At 39.5% G+C, this 18,066-nt stretch overlaps 1 protein-coding gene across 4 annotated transcripts in view; it reads right to left on the minus strand.

Moving 5' to 3' along the window:
* Positions 1–18,066, minus strand: part of SCLT1 (sodium channel and clathrin linker 1) — a 37,855-nt gene that overhangs the window by 18,082 nt on the left and 1,707 nt on the right. For 3 of the 4 annotated variants that reach the window (XM_064149989.1, XM_064149988.1, XM_064149991.1), the window contains exons 2-12: positions 17,641–17,708; positions 17,174–17,226; positions 16,123–16,192; positions 15,078–15,133; positions 14,594–14,726; positions 13,769–13,891; positions 13,053–13,118; positions 4,646–4,716; positions 2,379–2,469; positions 2,118–2,209; positions 409–586 (exon numbers count right to left, since the gene is read on the minus strand). In XM_064149989.1, coding sequence (XP_064006059.1) covers positions 409–586; positions 2,118–2,209; positions 2,379–2,469; positions 4,646–4,716; positions 13,053–13,118; positions 13,769–13,891; positions 14,594–14,726; positions 15,078–15,133; positions 16,123–16,192; positions 17,174–17,226; positions 17,641–17,694 — 987 coding nt within the window. In that variant the 5' untranslated portion in view covers positions 17,695–17,708. Of the gene's footprint in view, positions 1–408; positions 587–2,117; positions 2,210–2,378; positions 2,470–4,645; positions 4,717–13,052; positions 13,119–13,768; positions 13,892–14,593; positions 14,727–15,077; positions 15,134–16,122; positions 16,193–16,533; positions 16,613–17,173; positions 17,227–17,640; positions 17,709–18,066 lie in introns of those variants that run through there. The other variant, XM_064149990.1, reaches the window with a different exon arrangement.

The following is an 18,066-nucleotide window of genomic DNA, read 5'->3' on the forward strand; positions in this document are numbered from 1 at the left end:
CATGAGGGTGCAGTATGTTTAAAGGCAACTTTTATTTTAAACTCTTGTTCTGACCATTGTGTTCCTTGTATTGAGCACCTGTGAGGATTATGTCAAAGTAGTCTTAAGAAACATCCACACCATCTCCTAATGTGTTCTTTGACTGGCTAGACTAAGTTTTAAAGTTTTTGATAAGAAACTGTCAAAAAGGTTTGAAAATTTGACTTCAGCTACAGTGTTATTACTTAGATCACCTTTATCCAGGCACTCAACATATTCTTTGGAATTCATACTGTCCTACACATTCCTGATCTTAGCACAACAGACACAAAAGCAGCTTGGTTGTGTACACATACATTGTAGGCACTTCATAACTCTAAGAGGTGAAAGTATTCCAATATCTAAGAAACACCTTCAGCGTTGTCTTACCTCACTTTTTTGTAGGTTAGCCTCTTCTAAGAGCTGTATGCAATCCTGGACTTTTTCAACAGCATCATACTTCTCCCTTTCTAGATTAGCACACCTTGTCTGAAGCTCTCCAATTTGCTTCTCCAGGGCTGTTCGTTCTGTTCTCAGCAGTTCAGCATCTTCAGCAGTAACAAACAATCTACAAGACAAAAGTGCTTTTACTCAGTTAACAATAAGATGTTTAACTAAGACACTAATTCTTTCAAACTAAACTAATAGGAAATACTTATTCCTAGGTTGCCCAAACTGCATTCCTGCCCTTCTGTTTGTTTTTGGACTGAGTCTTTGAGTTTAATATTCATCAAGTTCTAGAGAGGGACAGAATTAAAGGAGTTAACTCGGATATCTAATCTCCGAAGATGCTTAGAAGAAGGTTGCTGTCCTGGGATACATCAGTGAAAATGCTCTATATTAAAACAGAATAGAACAGCCCCAGAAGGAATACAGTTTTCCTCCATGGAGGAAATTAAATAATTGGATGTGGGCAATGAAGTTGCAGCTATACCATTAAAACAAGAAAACTGTTGGCAATTTTACAGCACCTCAGAAATTCTTATTGTTTAATTATGATTGTCAATACCAGTAGGCATGAGAAAGGGCAAGAGAGCCTCAGTGGTATCCTCAGAAAAAAACCCTTAGAAATTTCCACAAGCTGCTGGTACAGTAAATTGCATGGTTCTAAAAATCCATGGTGAGCAATCTGGCAACACTTGGGCTGCCTTTTTGAGCAGCCATGCTTTTGACTTTCGAAAATGGATTTAATAAAACATACAAAGCAAGGCAACCACTTTGTTCTCATAGGGCCAAAACCCTACGGCAAATAATATTACCTAATTCTTTAGACATTCTAAAAGAAACTGAAGGACTTCCACAATACTGTGGCCAGTTACATTAGTCAAGTAGGAGAGGTGACTAAGTCACACAATTACTTCAACGATAAAATTGTGAATTTTTAGATATCAGCTTCTTTGACTAATGCTAGTAATTCAGCACATGTTGGTGATACTTGGATAAAAATGCCTGGGATCAGCTGTGTCATATCCCTGGAAAGTGAAGCGAGAGAAAAGACTTCACACAGAAGAACTTGATCTTCCACTTAATTCCAGCACTAACTAGTGGAAGATCTGAAGTTCTACTTCTAAGCAGATATTCAAACTACTTTTGTAACTGGCATTTACTGTTAAGAAGCATGCTTTAACAGCATTCTTAAATAGTATCTGTTTTGCTATAGAGATTGCGGAACTGAGACCTGAAACCAAGTCATATTTAGCATAGAAAGAAAAAGAATCTATATTCACCTCAAAACCAGCTAATTTACATGAATATTTTCAAGGTTCAGTGTGAATGTTTTTCTTCAGAATTCCACCTAAAGAGATTTGAGTAGAATTTGTCCACTAGAACAAAAAACAGACACATCATTTTTTCCCTCTATTACAGCCAATAAAGATCAGCTAGGCTCTTTCATCATTTCAAATACACTGAAATCAGAGGTTGTTCTGAAAAGCTGCAGAATTGAACAAATTACAAATAGAGAGCAGTCAGGCGTAGGACACCTGTACTTTGGGAAAACAGAAGTGCTCAGAAGCACAGACCCCAGAGGCTGAAGAAGATGGAATGTTTTATCTCACGTGTGTATTTCCTGTTATTAACACCCAAGGAGCTGTCTTTACCTTGTTTCCAACTGTTTTATGCTAGACTGCATCTGCTGCAAACGTTTATCAGATGCTGTTTCTCTTTGCAGGGCAGATACCGCATCCTCTTCCTAGAAAGAATGTATGTATTATCCAGACACCATCTGAGTTTTGACCAACAACATAAAGATACGCTAACATAAAACAAGTTATAGAACAACTTGCAATTAACATAACATCAGCATTCAGGTAAATCAACTCTGCAGTCAACTGCAACAGAACATTGTTTCTCCACAATACCTTTCTTTTCAATCGGCCTTGAAGCTTTTCTGTCAACCTGGTCATTTCATCAACCTTAGCATTTGCTGTCTGCCCATCTATTTTGGCTTGCCTATACAAAGAAAACATTTCAGTCATTATAGGGGGAAACTCCAGCTCCATTACAACTTTGCTGTCATAGTTGCAAAGGGCAGGTACATTCCATAATGCTGTTTCTCTAGGGCAGAAAAGGTTTCTTCCTCATTCTTACTATGAGTGGAATACCAAAGGCATTCAACTGTTGTCCCGTGGAAATGACTTGTTAAAGATACTCTAACAAAAAGGTGTGCGTTGATTAAATATTTGGGAGGACTAAACAATTAAAAGCTTTTAAGTGACTTGAGGTGAAGCCACACCTCAATATACTGTGTTCAGTTTTGGGCACAACAATACAGGAGGTGGAGGTGCTGGTGCAGGTTCAGAGGAGGGCAACAAAGCTGCAGAAGGGCCTAGAGAATAAATCTTATGACGTGTGACTGAGAGAGCTGGGGCTGTTTAGTTTGAGAAAGAGGAGGCTGAGGGTAGACTCCATTGCTGTCAAAAATTACCTGAAGGGACATTGTGGAGAGGCTGCTGCTGGTCTCTTCTCACAGGTAATTGGAGACAGAACAAGAGGGAATGGCCTCAAGCTGAGACTGGGAAGGGTTAGGTTGGAGATTAAAGAAAAGGTTTTTCACTGAGAGAGTGATCAGGCTCTGGAATGAGCTGCCCAGGGAGGTGGTTGAGTCACTAACCCTGGATGTTTAAGGGTAGGTTGGATGTGGTGCTTAGGGATATGGTTTAAGGTGAATCTTGTAGAGTAGGGTTATATGTTGGACTTGGTGATCCTGAGGGTCTTTTCCAACCTGGATGTTTCTGTGAATGTAACTGGCCACAGACACTTAATAGGGAAGTCTTTTTAAAAACAATTTGGCTAGGAATTGGAAAAAAATCATTAACCACTTCTGAAGAATTTAAATGATGTGCTCTGTAATCTGAATAGGTTTTATGAGCTGAAATAGTAATGAATCTGCTCATTCACTCTAAATCTGTATCATTTAGTGTGGGCACTGTGACACAGTAATTTTAGTATTTAGGAGTAGTGCAACTAGGATCATTAAACAGAAGTTGAAATTTGTCTAACACTCAATCTTTGCAGCGATAAACATGTAGCATTACACCAGATAGCAATTGCTCTTTTTTTGGAATGTTTTGTATGGTTTTGGAAGGGAGGAAAAGCAATGTCTGATGCAGCCATTCTCTCCTGCAGGGATAAAATCAGTAGCAGTGTGTGTTCAGCCAACTTAGGCCTCTGAATATCAGCTTTACCTGCGAAAGCTGCATACAAGAGAGGCATCTTCAAATGTTTACATGAAAATATAAATATTTTTACCATTTTTGGGGTGATAGTTTTATCTTTTGATTTCAAAGAACAACTAAAACATAGCAGTCCTACTATATTAAATATTTGATCACAGTATCAAAAGGAAATTTCAGTAACAAAAAGGAAAATCTAGTAATTAAACCAAACTTTAAGTGCATTGTACATTTTAAGCTTAGAAATTTGTAAGTTTATTTTAAAGATTTTATTTAAAACTTTAGGTAATGCTACACAAAGAAACATCACTGCTTGATAATGAATCATATATCCTTTTTATTGTCAGTCCACAAATCTACTATTGACTGGAATTAAATTCTAATTTGACTTCTGCCATCACTAGTTAAGAATTAACAGTAAACTGGCACTGAAGAAACTTTGGCTGTAAATACAATCATGGAACTGTGTCATAGGTTCTCATTTTTCCTTAGCATACTTCAGGAATAAAATTAACACTCCTCTTATCTTCAACTTCCAAAGAGCCTATGCTTTAGGGGTCTTGATTGAGAAACGGTGAATGAAAATGTTATTAATAACATTCACATTTGAAGCTACTTTGAATGTTCAAATTTCAGAAGTGTAATGAGTAATTTTATAAATGGATTCTGAGCAAATTGTATTCTAATGAGAACCTACCTTCTGAGTCAAATTAGGTGTGGTGCTGACACTTTGTTCCTTTTGAATCAAAAGTGAAATGTTGCATATTTCAGAAAACAGCTGAACCAAACTGGAATTATGCAAACATCAATGATGCACAGATTTCTAACAGGATACATTAACCAAAACCATTCTGACTATCACTACCAAGGCAGTCTGCAGTGAAAACAAAGCCCACGATAGGTTTAAAAAAAGGTATGAGAAAAAAAAATGTTTTTATTTGTCTGATTTATACCTCAGTTGTTTTCGTAGCTGCTCCAGTTGCACATTCTGTTCTGTTACAGTTTTCAGAAGCTCCTGATTGCTCTGCAAAATAAGGAGATTTGTAACATGTAGTTTACTGTACTGCCATATTCAAAATTGTTACAGGGCATTTTTACAGAACATAAACCCATAAAACCAGCCAGTAAGGTCCATTTAACACTGTGGCTGGTCTCTAAATTCAAAGGCTTACATAGAGTGTTTCAGAAAGGCAAACACAGTCATATTGCCTAATCCTCCTCTTTCACCATTGTTTGGTAGCATAAGAACCTCAGAGATGAAAACTCTAATAGCTCAGACCCACCATCTGCACTCCCATCTTGTTGGAGTACCTTGTGGCAGTGAGTATCACAGCAGACCACATACTGCTAGAAGGAATTCCTTTGTTTTAAAGACAAGAAACAATGAGCACCTGCTTCTCTGGTTTTCTTCTATGCCAGCCATAGTGTTACAGGTGTCAGTTTCCCTCAGCTGCCCTTTCATTTGAGAATTATTTCCTATTTTTGTTGCTCCACTAGCCTCTCTACATCTTACATGTACCTCACACTGAGATATTAGATAAAAACACAACTGCAGGCAGCACTCAAGATGCGATTGTACTGTGGACTTAAGCACAATATATTCCTTTTTCTTCTTTCTTAGTACTTGCTAACATTCTTATTGCTTTTTTGGCCATGGCTAAGAATTGTTTTCAGGTATCTCCTACTTCTAAAATACCTAATTCTGAGGGGTGACAATTAATTTTGAGACTATCAGAGAGTACCCAAAGTGAAACTCCCTCTTGCCCACGTGTATTATTTTGCTTTTCTTAATAGCAAGGAGAAGTCAGACAAAATTCACTCATATACTCAACACCATGCAGTGTTTCTGCTAATTTCTGCAGTTTACATTAGTTTTCACTATCCTCAACACCATGCAGTGTTTCTGCTAATTTCTGCAGTTTACATTAGTTTTCACTATCCTAAGTAGTTTAGTATCAGAAATAAACACAATCCTGAGTCTCCTTTCCAAAACACTTATAAAAATGCAAAACAAGTCTAACCTGGGCACATCAAGGGAACACATCTGTTTCACCACAAAAAAAGAACCTGGCTAATTAGTGTCTCTTCACTTCCTATTTTACAGTTAGTTAGTTCAAGAACAGGCACACTTCGTTATTCCATGACATCTTTAAGCTTTTGGCAACACACCTTGCCAAATGTTTTTGGATAACTCAAGTAAATGAATTACCTTTGTCTTAATACTGGCTCTTCCATCTCTTTCAAACAGCTCACATATTTCTTTCTCTCCTCACCACACCATCTCGTTCCAGTGTAGTGACTTAAGAATTCTGTGATTCTGGGGTTTTTGAGGTTACCTACTACTGATCTCCTTCTAACAGCAGACAAACATTCTATGACTTTCAAATCTCAGCAAAACTACTTTAAAAGCCCATCATTGTATTTGCTTGAGATTGTTTTCAGACAGTAACTCTAAAGTATCTGTGTTCACAGAATAGTTAATTTTGAGACAATTATTGACCAAGTTGATATGGGAAAAAAGGGATAGAGAACATAGAGAAACCTAGTTAAATCATTAACTGTATGAGCACTGATAGAAAGCATCATCAATCAGATAAACAGAAAGGAAGTGGGTTAAGCTTCAGAGGGTCTTGAAACACTCTCGTGGAAAAGAAGAATACTGTATTCGAAGATGAGAACATTGGAGACTCCAGCCAAGAATGTGACCCACAGCTGGTGCCAGGTGGACAAAAGGTAGAGAGGTCAGACTGAGGAAGACGTCCGTTTTCCCCCACAAAGACCCCGAAAGGCGACCACCAGGTGGCAGTGAGCATGTGCAAAGAGGTGGGACGTTACAGAAATGAGTTCCAGGAACCGATTGTAGTAACTCCAGCTATTCCCAGAACTAATTGTAATAACCCTACCCCTGTACTGAATATGTATGATTTTGTAGTATAAACATTTCACCTGAACAAGGTCAAGTTGTACAAGGGCTTTAGAGGATGACCTCCCCTTGGTCACCCAGCACTGACTAAACATACCTTACTTGGTAACACTCTGTGTGTTGTAAGGTTTTCTTTCCCTAAGTCACTTTTGGCGAGCCAGTCAGGAGGATTCTGTCAGCTGCGGGGATTCTTGTTGGAACGGGACCCCTTGGTGCCCCTGACCAGCTTGTTTGGGTGAACTCCCCAACTCAAGGACTACCACAGAAGGCAGACAGACTGGTGGCATGGAAAATAACAGTATGGTTTTGTTTTCTGTATGGGGAACCTGTAAGCTGTAACGGGATGCCTTATGTATGAATAAACAGGGGCAAAGGAAAGCCTCTTCCCGTTTTCTGAGTGGTCTAGATCCCCATTTCAGTGAGAAGTGGGAGGGGAAGCAAGAGTTTCCTTGAAAGACTCCTTCTAGTCTGTTTTGTGGGACATTGGGTCCCTCCTGTTTCGTATTTGACTATAGTCCTGAAGTAACATCTTGCTAACAAGTAATGTGTGTTTTAATTGCGTACGCCTATCTTGTTTGTGTGACTGTGTGGTTGTGTAAGACATGGCCACTTTAAATTTTGTTCTCTCCTCTTTCTTTTGATCTGGGCTGCCTGTGTGAGTTTAAAACTTTTTTTCTTTCTCCTCTTTCTTTGGTGGCGGGAGAGCTGATCTACCTTTTTTTTTCTTTCTCCTCTTTTCTTTCAAGCAGAAAGCAGAGGAGGGGGTAGTTGTTTTCTGTTACACAGCAAAGTGATTTGCTAAATGTTTTAAATGCTAGTTAATCCATTCTGTCACTTTGATATTTTGTTGCTAAATTAGAGCCATCATATGAATGTGTCTGGGTACTGTCATGAATATCGTGGGAGTCAGTGCATTCCATATGTCTTAGCTGAGTAGTGAAAAGTGGTTTAAGACACTCTGACATAGGTACCTGGGAGGAGGTTTTTATTTTGTCTGCCCTGACTGTGACTTGTGGATGGAGTAGATTAGGGCACTTTAGTGTCTGAAATATAACAGTGGTGTTAACTTGTAAAAGATGGGAAATTCAGAGAGTGGAGAAATCCCGAGTTAACAGCTCCCTTGGGTGTATATTAACACCTTGGAAGATGCTGAAATATTCTAAGCATCAGAACTGTAAAAAGGGTTTTTAAGTTGTTAAGCGTCACTGTTTGAGTTTTGTTTGTCACTTATTAGTATTTGGGTTTTGTGTATTATGTACTGTTGCTTTAAAAAAGCAGAGTAGAAGAAAGCAGTGAGAGGTTTGCTTCTCATGGTAGGCAGCAGGGCAGGGGAGAAAACTGTGGGCTCTTCCCTCCTGACAAAAGTATTAAAGTTATACTGTGACTGAATTTGCCGAGGAGGAGTAGTAACACTTTTGCAATGAATACAGGCATTTTAAAGCCTAAAAAAAGGTCAATTTTAGTTTTGTTCTGTTGTCTTTTTATGTTAATTTATGTTAGCTTCTTCTTTCTTGCCTGTGTCTGTATAAAGGGGGAAACTGAAAAGCTGAAATTAGTGTACCCCTTGAGAAATAAATGAGAGAAATGTAGAGCAATTTTTGAAGTAAAGGGTTTAATTGTAAAAAGCCACTGGCCAGAAGGAAAAGGGTATTTTCCTTAAAACTTTTAAAACAAATGTGGGAAACAATTGGAAACTTTCCAAAACTACTGTTAGGCAAGGAATCATTAAAACAATTTGAAGTTGAAATAATAAATATTTAAGTAGGAAAATAAAATGTCAAGGTGTAGAAGAAATAGCCATGGAGTGGTTTAAGTTTACTTTTAAGGAGTTCAGAGATATAAAAGGGAATCAAGCAAATTGTAGGGTTATAAAGATAGGTCTAGAGATGTGTTTATCTGTCTGCCTTGCCTCATGAGAATATGCATTTGAATAAAAACCCTAAAATGGGCAAGAAAATTGGTATACCTGAACAGTGTTACCTTAAGCCCTGCACTCTGGGACTTTACAGTTTGAACTTAAGGTCTGGAAACTGAGACATAAGCAAAGCTAAATGGATCTTAAATCAGTCTTTTGTAGCAGCAAGCAAAACACCTGAAATTGGGAACACCAGAAGAAATTGCCTGCAGAACAGACTTTTTCTGACTGCTTCAGAAATGAGCAGTAGCTCTCTTTTCTAAAAAGACTAGCCAGGGTGCCCCATGGGCTGTGCCACAAAGTCAGCTCTTTCAGAAGAACCATTCAGGCTATATATTCCAGATGGCCAGAAAGAAGAACCACTGGAGGACAAAGACTATGAGTGAAGCACTGATGGAAGGTGCTTCATGACCCAGGGAGAAAGGAAAGACGGGTCTACAGCAGAGGAGGTAATCGAAGCAGAGGCCTTGCCACTCAGTACCCTTGCTCGGTAAGCAGAAATCATCACATTAACCCAAGCCCTGGAATTGGAAACAGAAAAAGGGTAAAATATTTAGACTGATTCCAAATGTGCTTTTGGAGTGGTACATGCCCATGGAGCTATTTGGAAAGAAAGAGAACTGTTGAAAAACATCAAACACGCAGAAGAGGCTTAGACTACTGGAAGCTGTCCAACTGTCGACCAAGGCTGCTGCTATGCCTCATCAGACACACCAAAAAGGGCAACACTGATCCAGGAAAGGTAATAAATTGGCTGATACTGAGGCCAAAGACAGCAGAAAACATAAACAGTATTTTAAGCAATTAGTAACTAGAAAGGTAAAACTTGGCCATATCTTTCAGATAATCCCTTGGAGCCTAAGTTGACTGGACCATTCCAAGTCCTACTGACATCATTCACTGCCATCAAAATCAAGGAGCAAACAGCAAGGATTCATCACTCAAGAGTCAAACCTGCCAGAAAGGAGAAGTGGAAGGTAGAGAATTTGGGAGACAACCACTTAAGATTACACAAGGATGGAAACAGACCATCATAATCATAATTTGATGATACAAGAGGTTAAGACATGGGAACAAAATGCCTATTTTCAAGTGGTGCAATCAAAAGAGATAGTTGTTGATTTTGGCTTTTGTAGTGGTTTTTTGGAATCACTAGTTGTTGTTTAGTCCAACTTAGCTTGTGGTCATGTAAACAGACTGCTGAATCACATGTTGAATGGAAGCAGCACCAGTTAAGACATGACTTAGAGAGTGGAAAATACTTTAGATGCAGATTAGGAAAGGATACTTATTTGTGTAAGTATTAAGAATATACTTAGGACATAGAAAAGGGGGGATATGGGAAAAAGGGATAGAGAACATAGAGGAACCTAGTTAAATCATTAACTGTATGAGCACTGATAGAAAGCATCATCAATCAGATAAACAGAAAGGAAGTGGGTTAAGCTTCAGAGGGTCTTGAAACACTCTCGTGGAAAAGAAGAATACTGTATTCGAAGATGAGAACATTGGAGATTCCAGCCAAGAATGTGACCCACAGCTGGTGCCAGGTGGACAAAAGGTAGAGAGGTCAGACTGAGGAAGACATCGGTCTTCCCCCACAAAGACCCCGAAAGGCGACCACCAAGTGGCAGTGAGCATGTGCAAAGAGGTGGGACATTACAGAAATGAGTTCCAGGAACTGATTATAGTAACTCCAGCTATTCCCAGAACTAATTGTAATAACCCTACCCCTGTACTGAATATGTATGATTTTGTAGTATAAACATTTCACCTGAACGAGGTCAAGTTGTACAAGGGCTTTAGAGGATGACCCTCCCCTTGGTCACCCAGTGCTGATTAAACTTGCAGCCTGAAGGACCAACCAGATCTCGGGCTGCATCAGGAGAATTGTGGCCAGCAGGTCGAGGGAAGTGATTCTCCCCCTTTACTCCACTCTGGTGAGACCTCACCTGGAGTACTGCATCCAGTTCTAGAGCCCGTTATTACAAGAGGGATGTGGACATGCTGGAGCATGTTCAGAGAAGTGCCACGAGGGTGATCAGAGGGCTGGAACACCTCTCCTGTGAGGACAGACTGAAAGAGTTGAGACTCTTCAGTCTGGAGAAGAGCAGGCTCCAGAGTGACCTTCTTGTGGCCTTCCAGTATCTGAAGGGGGCCTACAAAAAAGCTGGAGAGGGACTTTTTAGGTTATCAGGTAGTGACAGGACTAGGGGGAATGGAGCAAAGCTGGAGGTGGGGAGATTCAGGCTGGATGTGAGGAGGAAGTTGTTCAGCATGAGAGTGGTAAGACAGTGGAATGGGTTGCCCAGGGAAGCAGTTGAGGCCCCATCCCTGGAGGTGTTTAAGGCCAGGCTGGATGAGGCTCTGGCCAGGCTGATTTAGGGTAGCATGTCCCTTCCCATGGCAGGGGGGTTGGAACCAGATGATCCTTGTGGTCCCTTCCAACCCTGACTGATTCTTTCATTCTAAATATACCTTACCCAATAACGCTTTGCGTGTTGTGAGGTTTTCTTTCTGTAAGTTAACATAAGGCTCAAGTTCCTCTCCAAGTGCATTATTTTGCCCTTACTAATACTAATGAAGCAGCCTTTAAACAGGACAACTGCTTGCAAGATACAAGCCTGTAGTAACCTGTTTCCAGCACTGCAGTTCAAGAACTGGAAAGAATTTAAAGGTAAGCAAGAGCGATTACAAATCTTAAAGACACCACTAAAGAACACTTGAAGACTTTACTTGCTTTGAAGTGAATAGAAAAAGCAGGAAAAGGGAATGATGGCAATACAAAAAAATTCAACATAAGTACTGTGACAAGTAAGGCAGCCTTTCCTTCATAGCTTCACACCAAAGAACCAGGCTTTTACTTTAGCAGCAGCTCAGATGTGAAGAAAAAAGGTTCCAAGGAAAGATGGTAGTGGACTCATGGGGCAATTTAGGAGTTTTTTTGCACCGACAACATCCAAGACAAACTTTAATCAAAAATCACTCAGGAATCATGTCTTTCAGACTAGAAGCTGTTATAGCACAAACTTCACTGAGCTTTTCACCTTACTTTTCCTACAGTATTAACACTGTTTGTCAAACCTGGGAGTCCTAGTCTGAATCTTAGAGAGTAGTAAGTCTCACAGTCTAAGGATATGGATGAAGATGACTAGAGCTCAGAAAAAAAATCCCAAATCCCAAAGCCAATGAGAAAGACACTGAAGCCAGTAGCCAAACTAGGAATCAAGGAACATGTGGCAAAGTGAGCCTGTAGAAAAGGACATCATTTACAGATTTCTTTTCCTTTGTGTAGATGGTTCTGAATGTGCAACTGAAATACACTGACCACATACTAAACTTACCAGTGACTCCTTAAAGACAGAGCTCACACGGTATCGAGAGCTAACCTCTCAACCACCCTAGAATCATTCAATCAGTCAGGGTTGGAAGCAACCACAAGGATCATCTAGTTCCAACCCCCCTGCCATGGCCAGAGACACCTTACCCTAAATCAGCCTGGCCAGAGCCCCATCCAGCCTGGCCTTAAACACCTCCAGGGACAGGACCTCAACTGCCTCCCTGGGCAACCCATTCCAGTGTCTCACCACTCTCATGCTGAACAACTTCCTCCTCATGTCCAGTCTGAACCTACCCATCTCCAGCTTTGCTCCATTCCCCCTAGTCCTGTCACTCCCTGATATCCTGAAAAGTCCCTCCCCAGCTTTTTTGTAGGCCCCCTTCAGATACTGGAAGGCCACAAGAAGGTCACCTCGGAGCCTCCTCTTCTCCAGACTGAACAGTCCCAACTCTTTCAGTCTGTCCTCATAGGAAAGGTGCTTCAGCCCTCTGATCATCCCAGTGGCCCTTCTCTGGCCACACTCCAGCATCTCCACATCTCTCTTGCAATACAGGCTCCAGAACTGGATGCAGTACTGCAGGTGGGGTCTGACCAGAGAGGAGTAGAGGGGGAGAATCACCTCCCTCGACCTGCTGGCCACAATTCTCCTGATGCAGCCCAGGATCTGATTGACCCTCCAGGCTGCAAGTGCACACTACAGCCTCATGTTGAGCTTCTTGTCCACCAGCACCCCCAAGTCCCTCTCCTCAGGGCTGCTCTCCAGCCAGTCACTGCCCAGCCTGTATTTGTGCTTGGGATTGCCTCGACTCAGATGCAGGACCCTGCACTTAGTCTTATTAAACCTCATGAGGTTGGCTTGTGCCCACCTCTCCAGCCTGTCCAGGTCCCTCTGGATGGCATCCCTGCCCTCCAGCGTATCTGCTGCATGACACAGCTTGGTATCATCAGCAAACCTACTGAGGGCACACTCAATGCCTCTGTCCATGTCACCGACAAAGACAGAGAAAATGTAGTTGCTATTTGATTGTTAACTGACTCCTAAGGAATTCTGCAAATCCAAGTGGCACAATTTCACTCTCAACCAGGTATGTATGAAGGACTTCTTGCTCCTCTTTTATAATTTAAGGCTCAATTAGGAATAATAGTCATTTACTAGGTCACTGTTCAGAAGGTTTTACTTACCAGCTCTTTTTTTTCTTTGTCTACACGCAGTTGCTGAATCAATTGTTGAAAGACAGTCAGTTGATTCTAAAGAGAGAATTCAGAGTTTCTTATATTCATTATCAATGTAAAGAGTATAGAATCAGAGAGTTTCAGAGGCAAATGAAAACATTTTCAAACAAGTTTATACATGTTGCAGGCAATGCAATATGCCTTTCCCAGAAGCAGCAGAAGAGAAACAGGTTGTGAAACACAAGACTGTTTTAAGAATATTGGTGAAGTTGTTTTTCCACGTTTATGTGTACTTCTTTACTGAATGACAACAGGAAATGGAGACTATTTTCCCCCACTATCTCACTGTGATCTTCGAGACAAAACTGAGGATTCACACAGAAGAAAATGTGAAAAACTTCCACCTTAGAATTTCAGGAATTTTCAACAGCCTTTTCATATGCTGAACTATCTGAAGATTTCTGACTAAGACTCAGTGCATTACCGAAGTTCCTGCCCATATGTTTGAAATAAACAACCTCAAGAACTCTTCCAACCACCATGGTGCATTTTGCTGATGAATTAGTGACCACATCAGATCATGCAAATTTAGATGACCATTATGGAAAATAATTAATAGTACTGGCAGAACACTCTCTCCCACTTCAGGGAGAGCCACACAGACCCAGAATCTCTACAGTACAGAAAAGCATTCCAAAAGGAACAGTAACACAAATGAAAATTACTTTCTGCTTTTGCCTTTCAGCCATGTGAATCTGCGTTTCAGTCATGCGTTCCTGGTACTGCTGCTGGAGTCGATCGTGCTCCTGTAACAGAGTCTGCCAGAGCTCTGTTGCTTCTTCTTTTCCCTAAGTTACAGAACAATGGTTTGTATAAAATACTTTGTTACAGCACATTTACTTTCATCTATCATTCTTTAAAGAGATCTTAACTTCTGTTTTCAAGAAGTGCCCTTTTGTCTACTTCACACTGCAGCTAAGCAAAGAAAATGCCAAACCTATTCAGAAAACTAGATGATTACAAACTCAAAATCCACCTGCAAGTAAAATGCAAGTTTTCCAGTTTAATAGCTCAAATTTTCACAAGTATTTACTGTAGGTCTACAGCATATATAATATTCAGATACTTAAATTAAGCTGTCAATTTATCTTCAGCTTACCCATATGCCACAGGATTGATACAGCACTGCAATAAGCTTAACAAAATGTGCTCATCTTTGCTTAACAAAATGTGCTCATCTTTGCAGATTTATACTTGCCTTCTCACACCACATTACAATGGTTATGATTAAATGCCAAGCTACTAAAAAAACTTGAACGGAGTATTCATTAATTTTCTAGTGAGAAGTTCAATATAAAGGTAAAATTATAGACAAAAATAATATTAAAAACTTCTTAAATGAGCCTAGGCTACAGGAAGTAAAGAGGGCCTCAAAACTCTGAAGGAACCCAGAAGAAGTGATTTCTGAATCAAGAAATAAAATGCCTTCCCCCAGTCTGCCAAGGCATAACAAAAGAAATATAATAGTACAAGTACATCATCTCACATACTTCATTTATCAGCTGTAGTTGATCTTGAAGGTTTCTCACTATGCCTTCATCTTCAGGAATATAATTTCCCAGAGGCATGAAAGGAATAGCTTCCAGTTGCTTCTCAAGAGCCTCTTTCAACTCTGCATGCAGGCTGAAATTCAAAGAACTAAATTCAGCAAAGTGTTAATCTAACATGAATTTTAACAACTGAAGTCTATTGTACCTTCACTCTGTACACACCATTTACTTCAAAGTCATATTTAAATCTATTAGATTATGCTCTGTAGACATAGTCTGAAATAGTTTAGTATCTAGTTCTCTTAGAGGCATCTCCTAAACTTGGTTCTATTAAGCACTTTAAGCTCATGAGTATAAAATCTTCAGCTATTAAGTGGGTTCAAAAGATTTCAAAATGATCTTGGGGGAACAAAAAAAAAAAAGCTTTTAAAGATTTAGAAATAAAGAAAAGCAGCAGCAGTGACAGGAAAGTGCAATTATTTACCTTTCATTTTCCTTGGCAACTTGTTCAAATTTTAGTCTCATCTCACTCATTTGTACCTAACAAAAGAACACGCAGGAATAAGCATTTGTTCAGTGACACAAGCTTTGGTAATCCTTTCATATTTCAATTCTGACTGATGCTGTACAACATGGACAATTCAGCATAATACAGTAATTGAAAGTCACTTTTTTCTTTGTTAAGGAAAGTCACAGGATGCCACTTAATAGGTGCTGAGTCCAGTTATACCTAAGTATTCAGAAGGTATCGTCAGCACTAAACTTACCTTCTGCAATTCTTAAAGCTCAGATGATTAATTAACTCAAGTTCTTTTAGTGGGTAATTCTCATCTTTCACACAGTAAGCATTTGAGAAACAGAGTTGTGGAACTGAAGAGGAATTTCAGCTACATGAGTCAAAGAGTCCGTTTTGCTAACTGAAACCATACAGCTTCGACACAGCCTTCTGAAATGGCTGTGTTTGCAGAATCTTTACAATCAAACAAATGAAGCGCATTAAACCAAAACCTGAGGATAACTTCTGCACGTAGGTCACAAGTAAAAACTGCTTTCTGTATGCCACAGATAGTAAACATGTCTCTTTGCTGTGGTTGAAGAGAGGGCAGTGTCTCTTCACCTCTTCCTCCGTGATAATTAACATTTAAAGAATTATTTGAATCTGAAGAGCTATTAAGAATGAAGAAGGCTGGCTGAATCTACACCTGCAGGGCTGAGCTGCACTGCATGACCAAACAGCTGCTTCCTCTGAATGTCATCTAGGAAAATCCTGCAAGTATATTGGAACATCTAGAGCAATAAACCACGTACATTTCATTTCACAACACTGCTTCTCCAAACACACAGTCATCTTTGCAATTTGGACAAGCTCCCAACCTTTTGAAAGCCTTCTGTCCAACCATTTGAGGCAGACTGCAGCCCAGATTTTATCAAGCATGGCATATTTGTACTTCGTTGATAAAAACTAATGGCCTTGATATTAACACTCTAAAATAGTAATACACTGTCTGAAATGTTAGGAATATCCATACCTCATAAAGCTGCAGCTGTTCTCTCATTTCGTCCAAGTGTTTATTATACTCCATGATTAGCACTGACAAGCTAAAAAGTTGAAAAACTTGCTTAAATTTTGTAAATGCTGAAGCATTTTAAAATTACTTCATTATCAGAACAGATTTTAGTTTAGAGAGCCGAACAGTGACTTTTATTTCAAAGCTCAACATTCACCACAATCAAATGAACAAATTTAATTACTGCTTTCAAAGTATGATCATGAACAGATTTCCTATATACAGAACTAGCACAAACACTACAAATGAGAATACAACATTTATATTTCATATCTAAAATCCCAAATGATTAAATCTTAGTCTTTGTTACTGCTTTCACATGCAACAGCCAAGTGAATATAAGACAATATAAAATAATGTAGTTCTACTTACATAGTTTTTACTTCATTGCATCTTTGTAACCTATAGTAATTCTCTGAAAATTCTGCATTAGTCTAAAGTGTCTTCAAAGCTAACAAGAAAGAATAGTTTATTTTTGTAACAGGAAATTACAGTGGTTATTAAACAGTTTACTGATAGGCAACTGTTAGTTGAAGATTGTCAAATGAGTGTTTCTACAAACATAACATTATAGATTTTTTTTGGTTGGAAAAGACCTCTAAGATCTTTGACTCCAACCTTGAACCTCAGACCACCACAGCCATTACGCCATGTCCTGAAGTGCTGTCCACCTGACCTCAACAGGCAGCAGTTACCTGTTACCTAGACTGGCATAATCTTTCATGACCTTTTGTTTATTATCTTCAAATTTAGACTAGAGAATTCCTTCATTCATCTCTCATCCTTTATTTTAGTTGTGGAGGAAAAGTCGTTGATTTAATTTACATAATAAGCAAAGTAGCACCTACAAACAACTACTACAGAACCCTTTAACAGGCTTCACTCGCAAGTTCTCAGACCTGTGAACACATGCAGGTAAGAGCAGGTTCACATGGATATTTACACTTTTAAAAGCACATGGCAATTTCTTTTGACTACTTGACAGTATTCCTGGTTATCTGGCATCAGTTACCTTTGGTCCATCATCCTAGATGCTGACATGCCATCATCACCAGGAGCATTTTCCTGCAATGGCACACATTATACATTAGTATTTACACATGACTACATATAATTTAAGATTTTATGTACAACCCAAAGCTGTATTGTATTCACAAACCTGAAAGTGATGATGTGGGATATTGTCTACAGTCAAAAATCCATGAGTGAAAACAGAAATCAAGTATGCTTTCAGGGATACATTCTCCTGCATATGATAAGTTTTTGCAAATGCACCAAGAGCACCAGAATTCGCTGGTGACAACAGTTCTGTTCTGCTGTTGCTGCTTAGAAAAATGACAAGCAGCTCTAGAGTTGTGTGATGGACCGAAAGCAGGGCCAGACCACACTGAAGTGGACTGTGCTCTATGTATGCAAAGATGTTTGTCACAAAACCTCATCATAAGAATTCTTACTGCTTCCATCCCTGCATTCACATACCTGCTCAGCAGTAGCTCTCAAAATCTCATCTGTTTTATACTGTCCAAATGCCATATTTAGGCTCTGATCTGAAAAATACCAAGTTTGAGAATCACAGCTACAACACAGGCCATTATCTATGCAAACTTGACTTGCACTCAGAAATATATTCAATGATGTGTTCTTCTAAAAGAAGACATAGGAAGAAAAGAGGGGACAGAAGGCAGCAACAGTAAAAGGATCACAAGGAAGGTAGCTGACTTCACTAGCCAAAGCAGTCTGCAAACATGACAGGCCAAGGTGCAAAGTGGGACAAATGACACTTACAGATGTACTCACCTTCAAAAGTAAATTCTTAAATACATTCTGATAAAAGTTCTGTGTGTTTAGTAGCTTTATCTTATACATATGAAATAGAGGAATTATTCATTGTAAGACTGGCTGCAA

Source organism: Pogoniulus pusillus, chromosome 10, assembly GCF_015220805.1.
Source record: "Pogoniulus pusillus isolate bPogPus1 chromosome 10, bPogPus1.pri, whole genome shotgun sequence".
NCBI classification, from domain to species: Eukaryota; Metazoa; Chordata; class Aves; order Piciformes; family Lybiidae; genus Pogoniulus; species Pogoniulus pusillus.